Source organism: Trichosurus vulpecula, chromosome 2 (genome assembly GCF_011100635.1).
Source record: "Trichosurus vulpecula isolate mTriVul1 chromosome 2, mTriVul1.pri, whole genome shotgun sequence".
NCBI lineage: Eukaryota > Metazoa > Chordata > Mammalia > Diprotodontia > Phalangeridae > Trichosurus > Trichosurus vulpecula.
Genome location: NC_050574.1, coordinates 107,229,800 through 107,248,105, shown reverse-complemented (window position 1 = coordinate 107,248,105; position 18,306 = coordinate 107,229,800). Strand labels below are relative to the sequence as shown.

The 18,306-nt window shown below is 37.4% G+C and overlaps 1 protein-coding gene across 1 annotated transcript in view; it reads left to right on the top strand.

The window, feature by feature from the left end:
• Positions 1 to 18,306, top strand: part of HIKESHI (heat shock protein nuclear import factor hikeshi) — a 40,190-nt gene that overhangs the window by 1,979 nt on the left and 19,905 nt on the right. The window contains exon 2 of the mRNA XM_036742715.1: positions 8,398 to 8,635. Within this exon, the coding sequence (XP_036598610.1) occupies positions 8,398 to 8,635 (238 nt within the window). The remainder of the gene's footprint in view (positions 1 to 8,397; positions 8,636 to 18,306) is intronic.

The following is an 18,306-nucleotide window of genomic DNA, read 5'->3' as shown; positions in this document are numbered from 1 at the left end:
GGTAGATAATGCGTTTACAGAAACTAATATTTTACTGTTTGTCCTCGAGGAACTGGGGGATGCATAATGTATATGGATAAGTAAATACAAAGTAATTTGAGGGGGAAGAGAACATTAATCCTGAAAGAGTTGATATTCTCTTCATTAATTTCTTCAGTATATAATGCTATCCTGTAACCCTGCTCAGATGTTTCTTTGTGGCACTCAGGTGACTATGGACTCTTTGAAGGGTTTGTGAAAGTGCTCATGCTCTGACAGATTTTTATCAGAGTAGAAAAACTTTCTCTCCCTGAAACACAATTTCCTGTGCTTCTTGTTATTCCTTGTCTTCCTTCTCTGATGAAAAGGTGATCTTTCTTCCAAAGGTTGACCCCTCTGGGTATTTTTGATCCTATTTCTTCTCTGCTTCAGGAAATTAATTACCCCTTTGGTCATCCCCTCTTTCATTCTCCATATACCTAGACCTTCTTTACCCTTTGTAAATCTTCACTTGAATTTGCTGTCACCTCAAGCTATAATCACACATCTGTCCTCCCCTTTACAGCCAAAGTACTATAAGCAATTATATACTCCTACGGCATCTACTTTTTAATTCACTTGTTTTTCAGTCCTTTCCAACTTGGTTTTTTACTGAAACTGCTAAAGGTTACCAGTGATCTTTGTTGCTAAATCTAATGTCCTTTCAGTGTTCATTCTTCCTTCCCTCTGCAGCATTTGCTGACTTCTTCCTCCTGGATATTCTCTTCTCCCTGGTTTTTTATGGTACTCTTCAATCCTGGTTCTCCTGTGTGTCTGTCCAAAGTTTTTCTGCAGGATTGTTCTCCATATTCTTCTCCCTGTATGTTGGCATATCCATGTCTCTTGGTTTTGGGCTCCCCTCATTCTTAATAATCTCATTAATTCCCATCCCTGTGCAGATGACTCTCAGATATACACACCCAACTTTCATCTCTTTCCTGAGCTCTAGTCCTGCATTACTAATTTCTTTACAGGCATCTCATAGACATTTCAGAATCAACACATCCAAAACTTTCCTCCTAAATCTACTCCTCCTTACTCTCCTGTTTCTGCCTGTTCTGAACATTCATTTTCTAACTCCCATCATAACCTGACAGTTGCCAAATCTTGTCATTTCTACTTAACTATGCCTTTAAACTAAAATCCCCCTTGTTCTCACTGATTGACTAACAATAGGTCCCAAGCCAAGTCCCACTTGGTCATTGTTTGGGCCCCGATTGGCTCAGAGTAAATGTAACTAGCAGTTGTTTTTAGCCAGCAACCTTAAGGGTCTTTCCCTCCCAGATTAATTTTTTTTTTTTTAGATTATCCTCTGCCTCAATTCTTTCCTAGCTTTAGTCACTGAATGGACATTGCCTCAGTCATGCTGAGACCTGTTAAAGACCTTAGCTTAAAAAGGCCGAGGTGTTCTCCTGCCCATCTCTGCCCTTCCCATTTGTCCTGGTCTGTATCACATCACTGGAATCTTATGACTCTGGAGGAGAAAGTAGAGCTGATGGCTTTGCACAGCTCTGCCTCACCTAAATCCAGTTCACTTGCAGGTCAAAAGACTTCACCTTCCTGATAACTTTGTCCTCTTTGAGAATGAACAACAAACAACATTTGTGCCTCTACAGCATCTTACATCTATCCCCTTCTGTCTGTGCAAACAGCCACTTCTGGCAGACTCAAGCTTTTATCTCCTTTTGTCTGGACTGTTTCAGTAGTTTCCTAATTGATCTCTTTTAGCCTCTCTTCTCCAATCCATCCTCTATATATTTGCCAAATTAATCATTATAAAGTTTATATGCTGTGTTACTCTGCTGCTCAGGAAACTCCTGTGGCTCCCCTTCACCTTTTGGGTAAACTATAAATTGTTTGTTTGTCATTTAAAGCCAAGTCTGACTCCAACCCTATCTTTCTAAGCTGACAGCACATTACTCCAATTCCTGTCATACGTTTTATATCACACAGTCTGCTGCTTGTTCCATATACATAACATTCCATCTGCTGTCTCTTTGCTTTTGTCTTGGTTGTCTCTTATACCTGGAATGTCCTTTCTACTCATCTCAGCCTTGGAACATTTAGCTCCCTTCAAGGCACTGCTCAAGTACCACATTTTGTGAGAGAAGCCTTTCCTGATTCCCTCATTAGTCCTATTTCCTCACAACCTGTTGAAATTGCTTTGTATTTACTCGTCTGTGTATGTACTGTTTCCTTCTAATTAAACGTAAGCTTTTTCACGTAAGGGACCTTTTGGAGGGGTGGCGGCGGCATATAATAGATTGTTAATAAATGCTTATTGAATGACTTGTTAGTACTCATTGGTGTTTCTTACTGAAAGACCAGACTAATTGAGTTCAATGAGGCTTATGACTGAAGAGTTGACCACATGGTATTTTTTTTAAAACTATAACAACTCCGGAAAGCCTACTAAGATGCCAGAAGATTAGAATAAGCATCAGTGGAAGGAGTCCCCATGCTATTGAAATCATGGAATGTCAAAGTAATGATAATAATACCTTGCTAAATTTATATGACATTTGTCAAATATACTCTCATTTGATTTCACAATCCTTTGAGTTAGTTTGTATAAAATTATTATCCACTTTTAGAGATGAAGAAAATGAAGCTCAGAGAAATGATTTGTCTAGTCACATGGCTAGTAAGTGGCAAAGCTGAATTCAGAGATCTTCTGATTCTAAAACTAGTGCTTTTCTATTATCTCAATACTTTTTCCTCCCCCTCCTCCCCTTTATCTAAATCATTGATTGCCAGACTATCAAATAACATTCATTGAACAGTGTTAGCTGCTCATAAAACACTTGTGTTTAATACTAGAACCTCTACCAGAACCCACAAAATAGCAGAGGGAGGCAGGGCTCCAGCCCAGGACAACCTGGATGGTCGCTGGGTGAGGTCTGTCACGCATGGAGCTGGGAGCAGGGGGGAGCAGAGCTCAGCGTGGGCAGCAGCAGGACCAACCAGACCAGGAGCTGGGCGGAACAAGCCCTAGCACCCTGAATCAGTGAGCTGTGGCAGTTACCAGACTTCTCAACCCACAAACACCAAAGACAACAGAGAAGGTCAATGGGAAAAGCTGCTGGGACAGAGTGGAAGGAGTTCAGTTTGGCGGCCGCCCCTGGGGCAGCGAGGGAGGTGCAGCTACAGAACTACAGCTGCAGTTGCTTCTGGTCCCAGGCCCACCTGCTGGGAGGAATTAAGTGGCAGATCAGAGCAGGAATGCAGAGCCTGCTTAAGACTTTCCTCAGGTCCTGGTTGGTGGTTCTTGGGGAAGGAGTGCTGGTGTGGCAGGCTGTATAGAAATAGCTCTGAAAACAACAGCACATCCCTTCAAGCTTGGAACAAAGTACTCTCTACTCTTCAAGCAGTCATACCCTGCTGAAAAACTCAAGGGTCAAGTAAGTTGGCTGGGAACTTGGCCAGGCAGCGAAAACACATTCATATTCAGTCTCAGACTTTGGAATCTTTCTTTGGTGACAAAGAAGATCAAAACATATGGCCAGAAGAAGTCAACAAAGTCAAAGAGCCTACATTAAAAACCTCCAAGAAAAACATGAACTGGTCTCAGGCCATGGAAGAACTCAAAAAGGATTTGGAAAAGCAAGTTAGAGAAGTAGAGGAAAAATTGGGAAGAGAAATGAGAATGATGCGAGAAAACCATGAAAAGCAATACACGGACTAGCTAAAGGAGACCCAAAAAAATGCTGAAAAATATACTGAAGAAAACAACAACTTAAAAAATAGATTAACTCAAATGGCAAAAGAGCTCCAAAAAGCCAATGAGGAGAAGAATACCTTGAAAGGCAGAATTAGCCAAATGGAAAAGGAGGTCCAAAAGACCACTGAAGAAAATACTACCTTAAAAATGAGATTGGAGCAAGTGGAAGCTAGTGACTTGATAAGAAATCGAGATATTATAAAACAGAACCAAAGGAATGAAAAAGTGGAAGACATTGTGAAATGTCTCATTAGATAAACCACTGACCTGGAAAATAGATCCAGGAGAGATAATTTAAAAATTATTGGACTACCTGAAAGCCATGATCAAAAAAAAAAGCCTAGATCTCATCTTTCAAGAAATTCTCAAGGAGAACTGCCCTGATATTCTAGAGCCAGAGGGTGAAATAGAAATTGAAGGAATCCACAGATCGCCTCCTCAAAAAGATCCCAAAAAGAAAACTCCTAGGAACATTGTTGCCAAATTCCAGAGCTCCCAGATCAAGGAGAAAATACTGCAAGCAATCAGAAAGAAACAATTTGAGTATTGAAGAAACACAATCAGAATAACACAGGGTCTAGCAGCTTGTACCTTAAGGAATCAAAGGGCTTGGAATACGATATTCCGGAGGTCAATGGAGCTAGGAGTAAAACCAAGAATCACCTACCCAGCAAAACTGAGTATCATGCTCCAAGGCAAAATATGGACTTTCAATAAAATAGGGGACTTTCAAGCTTTCTCAGTGAAAAGACCAGAGCTAAACAGAAAATTTGACTTTCAAACACAAGAATCAAGAGAAGCATGAAAAGGTAACCAAGAAAAAGAAATCCCAAGGGACTTACTAAAGTTGAACTGTTTTGTTTACATTCCTACTTGGAAGATGATGTGTATGATTCATGAGTCCTCAGTATTAGGTTAGCTGAAGGGAATATGCATATGTATTTATATATGTATATGTGTGTGTGTGTGTGTGTGTATATATATTATATATATATATGGATATATATGTGTGTATGCATGTATATATGTATGTATATTATATGTACGTGTATATATATATATGTGTGTGTGTGTGTGTGTGTGTATCTAGACAGAGGGCACAGGGTGAGTTGAATATGAAGGGATGATATCTAAAAAAATAAAATCAAATTAAGGGAGGAGAGAGGAATATACTGAGAGAGGGAGAAAGGGAGAGATAGAATGGGGTAAATTATCTTTCATAAAAGTGGCAAGAAAAAGTCGTTCTGTAGGAAGGGAAGAGGGGGCAGGTGAGGGGGAATGAGTGAATCTTGCTCTCATTGGATTTGATCTGAGGAGGGAATAACATACACACTCAATTGGGTATCTTACCCCACAGGAAAGGAGGAGGAAGGAGATAAAAAAGGGGGGATGATAGAAGGGAGGGCAGATAGGGGGAGGAGGTAATCAAAAACAAACCCTTTCTAAAAGGGACAGGGTCAAGGGAGAAAATTCAATAAAGGGGGATAGGTTAGGAAGGAGCAATATATAGTTAGTCTTTCACAACATGAGTATTGTGGAAGGGTTTTACATAATGATACACATGTGGCCTATGCTGAATTGCTTGCCTTCTTAGGGAGAGTGGGTGGGGAGAGAAGAAGGGAGAGAATTTGGAACTCAAAAGTTTTAAAAACAGATGTTCAAAAACAAACAAACAAAATTTTTTTTTTCATTCAACTAGGAAATAAGATGCACAGGCAATGGGGCGTAGAAATTTATCTTGCCCTACAAGAAAGGAAGGGAAAAGGGGTTTTGAGGGGAGTGGGGTGACAGAAGAGAGGGCTGACTGGGGAACGGGGCAACCAGAATATATGCCGTCTTGGAGGGGGGGGAGGGTAGAAATGGGGAGAAAATTTGTAATTCAAACTCCTGTGAAAATCAATGTTGAAAACTAAATATATTAAATAAATTTAAAAAAAAATACTAGAACCTCTAGTAAGTAATAACTGATTTTGGTTTTGAGTGGGTGGTTGGGGACTGTGCTACATTGTCCCATTGTCTTTGGTACATATTGAAAACATGTATCAAAGGTACAAAGACTTCTGTGGCGATTTTGTAAAATTTATAAAACATTGTTTCTTTGTAGTATCAAAATATTTCATGGTTGGTATATTGTATTTGTTTACCTCCATGGTTTGCAGCAATTTTGAAAAGTTTATATTGAGGCAACATACTTTGTGCAGTACCTAGCACTTTAAGCTCTTCATGCATCACTCAGTTTGTGTGAGCAGATTATTTTTTATTATTGTCATTCCTGTTAATTTATTTTTAGTTTTCAACATTCACTTCCACAAGATTTCAAGTTCTAAATTTTCTCCCCGTCTACCCCCTCCTCCACCCCAACATGCATTCTGATTATCTCTTCCCCCAATCTGCCCTCCCTTCTATCACTTGCCCCCCTTCTCTTATCCCCTTTCCTTCTATTTTCCTGTAGGGCAAGGTAGATTTCTATACTTCATTGCCTGTATATCTTATTTCCCAGTTGCATGTAAAAACAATTTTTTAACATTTGTTTTTAAAACTTTGAGTTCCACATTCTCTCCCTTCCTCTTTCCCCACCCACCCTCATTGAGAAGGCAAGCAATTTGATATACATGTATAGTCATGCAAAACACTTCATAACAGTCATGTTGAGGAACAGATTTTTTAGAACAGCCTATTTTGGGGGGGATGTTATATTATTTGGGTAGCTCTTAGTACTAGTTCACATTTATATCATGCTTAAAGGTTTCATAAAATATTTTCTGTACAACAGTGTTCTGAGGTAGGTAGGGTCCATTTAACAAATTAGTGATGTTTTGCCCTTAAAAACAACTCTATAAAGGAATGAATCAATTTTTTCTTCTGTTTGAAATATTTTCTCATTCTCTGAAAATTCTTTCTTAACCAAAATATGTGTATTTTTAGGGGCAAGGATCTGATTTTCATAATGTGTAATTATATGAATATATAATGTCAAGTATCATGAAAAGAGTAGGTTCTTTACAAGTATCTTTTTCCATACATACCTGGTTATTTCTAGACCTAAAAAGATTTGTTTTTAAAGCCTTCTAGAGGTCATATAAATACCAAAATTGAATATTAATCAAGGCAGGTAGTAGAAATACAGTGTTTCACTTTGCTATTTATGTTGTGGCTAAACAGGGTAAAAAGAACTTTAGAAATGAACCCTGTCTACAAAACATTGTACTCTTTACCCAAAGTCAAATTTAGAGGGTATTAATACTCCAATAATTATAATTATATGTTTTTCATATAGCTCTTCACAACCTTCTCTAGATACTAAGTTTTATTAGGCACATTCAATAATATTTCAGTAATTTCAGTAATATATAGGTATATGCATGGAAAGGAAAAAGAAAGTGTATTTTGGGAAAGAAAATTGTCCATTTAGAGTGACTGTTTTCCTTCCTAAAGTAATTCATTGGTAGTGACTCAGATTTCCTGATCTGGCTAATGAGTACCAATTATGTAGAATTTAGTAATATAGTAAATTCTTACCTACAAATCTGGCAAGTCTTTAAAAACCAAGGCTTTGATTAAACCCACTTATGTCTGTATAATTACAGAATGATCTCTTGTGGTTTGTATTCCTGTGAAAGAATACTTTCTGAATTTCAAAATGAGATCCTACCTTTTCCTCTTTTCCCATTTCTCTTTTCTACTTCTCCTTCCTCAGAACTGGTTGTTAGGTTCATTTCTTTGTTGAAAATGACAAAAGATGGGGTTTTTAAAGGCTATACTTGGCAAGTGCCAGGCACCTCATCTAACAAAATCTAGGTGATGCTTACCTCTTTTTGTGTAGAACAGAGCCTCTCCAAAAACAAGCACACACATACACTAAACAAATCACAAGACCCCTTACTAGAGTATAAATGTTGAAGTTGGTTTGACATTCCAAAGTTGATGGTACTTTTTAGGTAAGATGTGATGAGGGGATTCTAGAATGGCAAAGAAATATTAAATTATGTTCATTATAGTTTTCACATTATTCTGATACATGAATCCATGATTTCATTGCTGTGGGTAATCCCTCAACTGATAATAGGTTGCAATCTCCTATGGCGTCATAGCCCAGTGATTCTTATCCATGATATCTCCTAAATTCTCCATAGAAAATCTACTCTACACACTGGGGGGCCTTTCTTAGGTTCTCTTACTATCTGGGGGGTGCCAGCCTAGCATTTTGGCTATCCGTTTGTTGTGTCTTAGTCTTGCTTTAGATTGACCCATCTCTGTTTCTGGTCATACATGTTTTTGATGTCATTGTTTACTTCTCACACAAGTTATTCTTGGTAATTTTCTGCACCTACCAGAAGAAGATGCACTATTTGTAATTTTGATTCTTCTGAGATTGTGACAATTTATGATAGCATCATTGGGAAAAAAATTGATGTTAAAGAGAAAAGCTTTTGTGGGAGTGAGGAGTTTTAGTGTTAAATATGTTTTATTGTGTTATAATACTTTGAAAATTGCTAATCCATATGTGATAGATATAGTAACTATTGATCTGAATACTAGGCTAGCCAGAATATTTTGACTCTGACTATGCCTGGTGACACAGTTAATTGTGGCCATTGGATGGTTGAGGGTTGCAGAACCACACAAACTCTTTCATCTGAGAATTTTTTATTTTCTAGGTGCAAACAGTTGCACAGCAAGTGGCAGAGGATAAATTTGTATTTGACTTACCTGATTATCAAAGTATCAACCATGTCGTGGTGTTTATGCTGGGAACAGTCCCATTTCCTGATGGCATGGGAGGATCTGTCTACTTTTCATATCCTGATTCAAGTGGAATGCCAGTATGGCAGCTCTTGGGGTTTGTCACGAATGGGAAACCAAGTGCCATCTTCAAAATTTCAGGTCTTAAATCTGGTAAGCTTTATATAGTTCTACATTTAAATATTTAATATTCTTTCATAAACATTGTGTGACTCTTTAAAGAAGTTCCCTCTTTCAGTTGGTATATTAATAAATAGATTGGGAAAAAGTCAAAAGATAAATCAGACATTTAGTAATTCACAATATAAATTTCTGATTTCTGAGATAAGACAAAGATTCAACTGAGATGAGATATGACAGCTCTTTGTGTCAAAATGCAAACCTAGTTTCATATGGTCATGAAAACATCCATTGCCAGTCCTGAAAATGTCAAATTCTGGAGAAGAGAATAAAAAAAAAATAATAGATTTGTAAGATACCTTTGATTTACATGTGAAAAAGTAAGGTTAGAAAGGTTGTAATTTGCCCAAGGTCATACCAAAAGTTAGTGACAAAGCTGGAACTCAAGCTCAGGATACCTGACTTCTGATATAGTGCACATTCTGTGGCAATGTAGTGAGCCAAACCCCTGAGAATGGCATGAAGCTCCTGAATACAAATATTATAACTGTGGCAATCAATACTGAAACTTATGGATCCGTTCTGAACTGATTGTTCAGTACTGAAACTTATGGATCTTCCAGTTTTCCTCTAAATCCTAGGGAGCTGAAAAATGAAAGTTTTCCTTAGGAATAGGTGTTTCTGTAGGCTCAGTATTTTTGCCTAGAGTCCTGGAAATATTACTGGCCAGACATCAATCTTTGTGATGCTCATTCATGAAGATAACAATAATAATAGCACGATCATAATAGAGTGTTGAAGATGATAGCTCTGTGTGTGTGTATGTCTGTGTGTATATATACATATACACACACACACACGCATGTATATATGAGCTCGTAGCCAGCTATACTTTTTTTCACAAAAATCACAGATTTCAGAGATGGAAGAGACTCAGAAGCCATCTAATTCACAGTCTACCTGGAAAAATATCCCTTTTACAACACTCCCAGCAAATGTTCATTCAGTCTTTCGTTGAAGACCCCAAGTGAATGGTAACCTACTTTTCAGTGTGACCTACTCCACTTTTTTTTGGATGCCTCCAATTGTTAGGAAGTTTCCTTACATCAAGCCTATATTTGCCTCTTTCTAATTTGCATTATTTGCTCCTATTGCTGCCATTTGGACTTCAGCAGTATGAGTCAGATTCTTCCTGATAACCTTGCAGATATTTGAAAATATATTCTTTCTTTCCTATTTTCTTCTTTAGGCTAACCACCCTCAGTTCCTTTAGCTGGTCTTCATATCCGGCCACACTCTGGTTTATCAGTGTCCTGTTCAAAATGTGGTGCGCAGAAAGGAACATATTCCAGATGTGGTCTAACCTGAGCAGACCTTTGGAATAAAGGAAGTGCCTTTTTCAGTGAAGAGAGTATAGGTTATGATGGACTTAAAATTGTCAGTAAGATTTACATATCAGTTAATAAACACAGAGAAGATTTATACATTGGTTTCTAATTAGAGGATTCAAAATGTAATGCCAATTTTCAAATCTTATATGGTAGATCACTAAGTTTGGTGCCATTACAACATCCCTCTCCCTGTGGTAGTTTATCAGTGTTCTAAGTCCCCAAGGCAGTGTAGTTAGAGATACTGTCCCCTTTCTGGCTTCACATAGGAACTTTTACAATCAGCACTCCTCTTCCCCCCCACCCCAACCTTGCTCAGAAACTTTACTATCAATTACACCTCTCCTCTTCCCCCTTTCCACTCACCCCAAAGTTCAGGCACTTTAATCGCAGGATCTTGCTACTCTCTTTCCCTATTGCCTTTGTATCTCAGAGCTCTGAGGAGTTATAAATCACAAAAAATATAGAAACTCTTGGCTTATACTTTGCCATCTTTCATCTTTTGCCTATTTTGCTTGATAACTGGTTGAGGATAGAGAACAATATGAGGCCAGGCATAGTCTTTTTGGTTTTTTTTCAGCTAATCTGAAGAAAATTTAGTCCAGATGAACTAGACCAATAGGTGATTATATTTTTGCCTTCAGTTGTTGTTATACACTGGCATATTTTTATTATTACTTTGGAGTTATATTTCCTAAAAATTTATTTGGTTCAGTGATGTAAAAGTTTAGGGTGCCGTTTTAATTTAAATAATGATGATGGGAAGAAAATCCTTTTGTCTTTTCCTTTAAATTGTTTTCCGTGGTATTACTTATATTGTAATATGATTGGAGCCTTTTGTTAGTCACTTTTTTTCCAGGGAAACAATCCAATTGTTAAAGATTTATTCAGTGATAGGGAGAAATTACAGGATCATTAGATTGTCTTCTAGTGGCTTGAAACATGTAAATTTTATTAAATGGGGAGTGGGTTATTCTTGAACCATTCTGGATGTTTTACATGAGGAGGTCTTTTGAAAAACACTTGTCTTTTTAAATACTTAACCTCAAATATCTGATAAAAGAGCAAATTTAATATCCAACAGTGGAAATGGCATATTAAAACATTTTTGGGTGAATTTGAAATATATTTATACTTTAAAGCCTTATAGACATCATTCCTAGTTTTGTATACTCTCTATATTTTACACTTAGCTAAATCTAGCCAAGGATATGTGTGATCAAATGTGAACCAATGTTGTTTGTTGGGAGTCTAAGCCGCAAAATCTGCCTATTACTTGCTGGTCATGGTACATGTGTATATGTCATTTTTGACTTATTTTAGAATTACTTAGACCTATTTTGCTTGTGTTTTCATGTTGGTGAAGAACGAAAAAGGGCATCTTAGCAAAGAATGGATATATTTTAGTTACTTAGAGAGCTTGGACAAATAATGAGTTTTTAACTTGAAACTTGGAAGAACATTTGATTCTTACACACATAAATGCAGAAAGACTAGTTTTTGATGAGCCCAACACTGTTGGGAGGAGGTATGGTTCCTGCCCTGAAGGGAATTTAACTGTTTGATGTGGTAGAAACAAGGAACCCAACTACATTTCATAGAATTATATAAAATTAGACTTGGGGGGGACTCCTAGAGGGCATCTACTCCAACTCATATCTGAACAGGAATCACCTCTATAACACCCTCGATTATTGGATGTTTTCCAGCATCTGCTTGAAGAACTTCAGGTGTAGAGAACTCACTGCTTCCAGAGGCAGCCCTTTCTACTTTTGGTCAGTTCTAATTGGAAATTTTTGCTTATACAGTATATGGCTAATTTTGTAGTTTTCTGCTCAGCAGTCTGCTTTATTGCCTACCATACCAAGTCCAAACTCTTGTACCTGCCTTTCAAAATATTCTATAATTTGATTCTATCATACATATCAAGCTTTGTTTTTTTACCTTTTGTTTCTTAACTTCAGCACGGTCATCTGCTTCTGTCAGGGAAGGTCTGCTCATTCTTTGATGTTCTCAAGAACATGATATGTTCATTCACCTCACTCTTGTTAATGCTGTCGTGTCATCCTTTCTCTTTGCTTTTCAAAATTCTGCTCTTTCTTCAGGGATCAGGTAAGCACTATTGCCTCTATGATGTTTTTCTAACTCCTGTCCACATTAATCTGTCCTTCTACTGAACTTGGATTTATAGTAAGTATCAAATAGTTTAGACTTTAAAAAGTGTTCTGTGTTTCAGATTTATTTTTGCTCCCTCATTTAGATTTTGAGTCCTTTAAAGAAACAAAGGACAGTGTCTTCTACTTTGTGTGTGTATTTTCTTTGTTGTTTAACAAAGAAGTGGGTACAAAGCAGATAATCTATAAAGTTATATTAATTTATATTAATGTGACTGATCAGTCAGTCAACAAGCATTTATTAAGCAGTTGTTTTGTACCAGACATTTTGCTAAGCATCGGGGATAAAAATAGAAATGAAAAGAAAACCCTAAGAGATGATTCTGTTAAACTGTTGTATTCAATATGCCAGCAAATTTGGAAAACACAACAGTGGCCACTGGATTGCAAAAGATCAGTTTATGTCCCAATCATAAAGAAGGGCAGTACCAAAGAATGTTCATATTAATGAATGGTTGTCCTCATTTCACATAGCAGCAAGGTTATGCTTAATAGTCTGCAAGCTAGGCTTTAGCAATATGTGAACAGAGAATTATCAGAAGAGCAGACTGGTTTTTGAAGAGGCAGAGGAACTACAGACCAAATTGCCAACACTTGCTGGATTATGGAGAAAGCAAGGGAGTTCCAGAAAAAAACATCGTTTCTGCTTTGTTGACTATACTAAAGCCTTTGACTGTGTGGATCACAACAAAATGTGGCAAGTCCTCCAAGAGATGAGAGTATCAGCTCAACCTACTTGTCTCCTGAAGATGGATCAGCTAATTGATTTAAGATTGAGAAAGGCGTAAGGCAGGGCTGTATATTGTCACCTTACTTATATGCAGAATATATATATCATGTGAAACACCAGGCTGGATCAGTCAAAAGCAGTAATTAAGGTTGGTGGGACAAAATATCAACACATATGTAAGTGATACTACTCTGATGGCAGAAAGTGAAGAATTAAGAAGTCTCTTGAGGCTGAAAGAAGACAATGTAAAAACTAGCTTGAAGTTTAACAAAAAAAACCAAACAAACTAAGATCCTGGCAAATAGAGGGAGAAGAAATGGAAGTAGTATCAGATTTTATATTCTTGGGCTCGAAGATCACTGCACACAGTGCCTGCAGCCATGAAATTAAAAGACACTAGCTCCTTGGAAGCAAAGGTATGGCAAATTTGCATAACGTATTAAAAAGCAGGGACATCACCTTGCTGACAAAGGTGTGTATAGTCAAAGCTATGGTTTTTTTAGTTGCAACATGTGCCTGTGAGAGCTGGACTCCAAGGAAAGCTGAGCACCACAGAATCAACATTTTAGAATTGTGGTGCTGGAGAAGACTTTTGAGGGTCCCTTGGACAGCAAGGAGGTCCTATCAGTCAACATTTAAAGAAATTAATTCAGGCTGTTCACTGGAAGATCAAATAGCGAAGCTGAAGCTTAAATACTTTGGCCACATAATGAGAAGATGGGCCTCAATGGAAAAAAGACCCTGTTGTTGGGAAAGATTGAAGGCAGAAGGAAAAGGGGATGGCAGAGGATGAGATGGATAGATAGTATTGTGGAAACAATCTGCATGAACCTGATCAGCCTTCGAGAGTGGAGGATAGAAGGGCCTGGAGTGTTATGGTCCAGGGGGTCATGAAGAGTTAGGCATGACTGGACAGCAACAACAAAGAATTCAACAATGAGAGAAGGGGCCTGCAGGGGTGAAAGGATGTTTTAGAGTGAAGGCCACAGGCATTGAGGGAAGTTCCAGGATGAGAAGTCAGTTGAGGTAGGATTGAGATCAGTGGGTTAGGTTGAAATGTCTTTATGTGGGATGTGAATCATAAACAGAGATCTAAAGAAGGGAAGAAGACTAAAGATATGGTTTATCTTGATTTCAGCAGAGCGTCTGATGAATATCTTATACATTAACGGAAAAGATGGAGAGGTGTGGGCTAGATGATAATACAGTTAGGTGGATTAAGAACTGGTTAAATGATTGGACTTAAAGAATAGTGATGGTTTGCTATTATCTTGAAAGGAGATATATCTATAGTGGAGGGCACCAGGAATCTGTGCTTGGTCCTGAGTTGTTTAGCATTTTTTATTAATGACATCATTAAAGGCATAGGTGGTATATTTATTAAATTTGCAGATGATACAGAATGGGAATGGATGGCTAACACAATGGATAGCAGAATCAGGATCCAAGAAGGTTTTGAGAGGACAGAATATTGGGCCGAAGCTAATAAAATGAAATTCATTAGAGATAAATGTAAAGTTGTATGATATTAAATTAAACAGTGGTAAGATGTGAAAAGTCACTTTTGAGAGTTTTAGTGATTGAGTCAGCAGTGGGTTGTTGCACGTACCAAAGCTAATGGCCTCTTGGGCTGCATTAAGAGAATCAAAACATCTAGGAATAAGGAGATAATAATTTCACTATACACTGTCCTGGTCAAACCATCTCCGGAGTATTATAATTGATGAGGAGTGTCCAAGGTAAGGTAACTGGATTGGTGAAGGGCTTAATTCCATTTCTGTTGAGCATCTATTAAAGGAACTAGACCTGTTTAGCTTGGCTAAGAGAAAACTGAGGGGGACATGATGCATCCTCAAATATTTGAAAGGCCCTCCTTTGGAAAAGGGATTAGACTTGTTCTGATTCTTCTCGGAGCAGAAACAGGAACAATGGGTGGAAGTTGCAAAGAGGCAAATTTTGGCTTGATGTCAGTGGAAGGCTGCCTTAGGAGGTAGTTCCCTTGAATCAGAGGTCTTCAAGTAGATGCTAGATGGCCACTTGGGTATATTTAGGGATTCCTTCTTGGTAATAAATTGGACTTGATACTGAAGTCCCTTTCAACTCTAAATTTTGAGAGGAAGGAATTCATTCAAAAATGATAGTGGTAATAAGGGTATTGCGTGTTTTTTGGTACCTTGAATTTCTAGCTTTTTTTATAGCTTAGCTCAGCCACTATCTCCTACAGGAGGCCTTTCTTGCTTCTCCTAGCAGCTAGTGCCTGCCTTACTTTGTAATTTTATATATATTTGTGTGTGTGTGTGTGTGTTCATAGTGTTCCCCAGTAAAGAATGAAACCCCGATGACAAGTACTTTTTGTTTTTCTCTTGTATTCTGTCATTTAGCATGTTAGCAGGGATTTAAATATTTGTGAATTAATTGAATACCACAAATTGGACTGAAATGCCAAAAAAGAAGACTATTAAGTATGGGAGAAGGACCTTAAAGCAAGTTCTGGGTTTTGACTCTGAGAGATGATTGGAGATTAATGTGAGATACTGATAAAGAGAATTAAATGGTCAAAACTGCATTTAGGAAGCACATTTTTCTGCTCTGTGTTACAAAGAAAGAACAGGTTGGCAGCAGGGAGGCCAGCTTGGTAGAATATTGCAATAATATAGGGATGGTATTGCAGCTTGGAATAGTATGCTGTCTGTGAAAATATAAACAAAAGGTCAGATTTGATGAATAAAACAGAGGAACAAAACAGATTTACTAGATTTTGGGGATAAAGGAGAGGGAGTCAAAGGTGACTACATAGTTACAAACTTTGGAGAGTAGAAGAACAATGATTGTAATACCACCTTATTTTAGGCTAGCATTTTACAGTTTACAGGAACTTTGGTACATAATATAGTTTCATTTGATTTTCACAGTAACCTTTTGAAGTAGACAGGATTGGTGGTGTATGATTTCTGAGGACAGGGTTAAGTGACTTGGTCAGCGTCAAACTAGGAAGTAGTAAGATTGGGATTCAAAAGTAGGTGTGTGCTTTTTCTTTTTATAATCGACAAAATTTGGGGGAATTGCAACTTAGGCACAAGTAACTTAATTCTTTTTCTTTTCATAACTGAAAAAAAAAGATACTGGCCTGGACTACTGCAGTAGCCTTCTGTTTGTTCTCACTGTCCCAAGTCTCTCCTAATTTTAATCCACCCTCCATTCAGTTACCAAGGTGATTTTTCTAAAGCAGTGGTCTGCCATTGTCACACACTGTTTAATGAGCTCCAGGAGCTCCCTATTAACCTCTAGGATCAAATATAAATGCCTCTGTTTGGCATTCAAAATTCTTTATAACCTGGCCCTTTCCTACCTTGCCATTACAGTCTTTTTTTTTTTTTAATTAGGGTTTACTTTATATTTTCTGTCTTACATCACCATAGTATCCCATATAATCCTTCCCTTCTAAAGAGCCATTATGACAAATAGTATTATTTAAAGGAGAAAAAAGTCAGCACAACTTAGAATACATTGAAAAAGCCCAAAAACACATGCAGTGTGTAATACCTGTGGACCTCCCACCTCCATGAATGGGTAAATTGGCAGTATCTTTTCATATCTCTTCATTCAAATCCCACTTGATCTTTATACTTTTGTTACATTTACTTTTGATTTTGTGGTACATTTTTTTTCCATTTACATTATTATGCATATATTGTTTTCTTGTCTTTGTTTCGCTCTGCTTCAGTTCATATAGATCTTTCTGTGCCTCTCTGTATTTATCACATACATTATTTCTTATAGCACAGTAATATTCTATGACATTGATGTTCCATAGTTGTTTAGCCATTCCTCATTTGATAGACATCAACTCTATTTCCAATTTTTATCCAGCACAAAAAATGCTACCATAAATATTTTGGAGTATATGGGGACTTTTTTCTTATCATTGGCTTCATTTGGGGTATTATCCCAGTATTAGATTCTCAGGTAAAAAAGGGTATGGACATTTTAGTCACCTTGTGTCATTCCAAATTGCTTTTCAAAATGTCTGTGCCATTTCACAGCTCCACCAACGTGTTAGTGTATCTACCTTTCCAGAATCCCTGCAATATAGACTATTATAATTTTTTGTCATTTTTGCCAATTTGCAGGGTGTGAAGTGAAATCATAGGGTTGTTTTAATTTGCATTTCTCTTATTATTAATGATTTGGAACATTTTTTTCATGTATTTGTGTATACTTTGCAGTTCTTCTTTTGAGGACTGTTTGGTTATATCCTTATCTATTGGGGCTATTTGAGTCTATTTACATTCTACTTCCCTCCGTGTACTCATCCGCTCTACAGTCTAACTACACTGGCTTACTTGCAGTTTCTTGAACATGATCATTTATATCCAGACTTTGTGCCTTTGCATTGGTTGGCCTCTGAGCCGAAGATATTCTTCTCACTCATTTCCACCTTTTATTTTCCCTGTATTCCTTTAGGAATCAGGCCAAATCCCATCTTCTGAAGAAAGGCCTTTCCTGGTCACCCAGGACTGCTAGTACAGTCATTTTGTCCAATAGAGTTTACATTCAGCTTTTCAGGAACGCATCATTTATACAAAATGAGATATGTCATAGTTTTTTAAAAATATAATCATGTTCTATAAATTGCCTTACATATCACAGTAGTTGTTTTTGCTATGGTCATATTTTCTTAAATTAATTTGCACATGCTATTAAAAAATAAATATGGAACAAAAGTTTTGGGGAAACATGAGTAAATTTATTAGTCTCTTCTGTTTCATGTGGAGCAAGAGAAAACATTATGTATGCACAATTGAAACACCTTTTTGATGTACCTTGTTTTACTATCTCATTTAGTAACAAGTCATTATTGAATATGTGTTCTTAGCCAGGCATGGTGGTGTTTGTAAAAAAAGGATTTGAGAGAGTCCTTGCCTTTGAGAAGCTTGCAACCTAGCTGAGAGACAAGATTTGACCATGAGATTTGACACATTTCAGTAACAATATTAGATGAAGTTAAGTGTCAAAATGAATTCTGTGGAAAATGAGTCCTAGAGGAATTCTAAGGGAAGAAAAGGCAAAATGGGCTAACATGGTTAGAAAAAGCTTTATGGAATTTGTGTATGTAGAGTGGGAATGGGGAGAGTATTCAAAATTGGAGAGATAGAAATGAGAATGATTCCTTTGGGAAACAGTGAAAGTACCAGTGAGGATCACATTTGGGGAATAGTAAGAGATAAGGCTGGAAAAGTATGATAGGGCCAGATTTTGACATGGTGGCAAAGAGACCAGTTAGGATGTTTTTGCAATAATACAGGCTTGAGGTTATAATGGCCTAGGTTTAGAGGCTTGGCAATGGGGATGGTGAAGAAGGGATATAGATGAACCATATCTCAGATTTTGCTGTTGGGATTAATAAGCCAA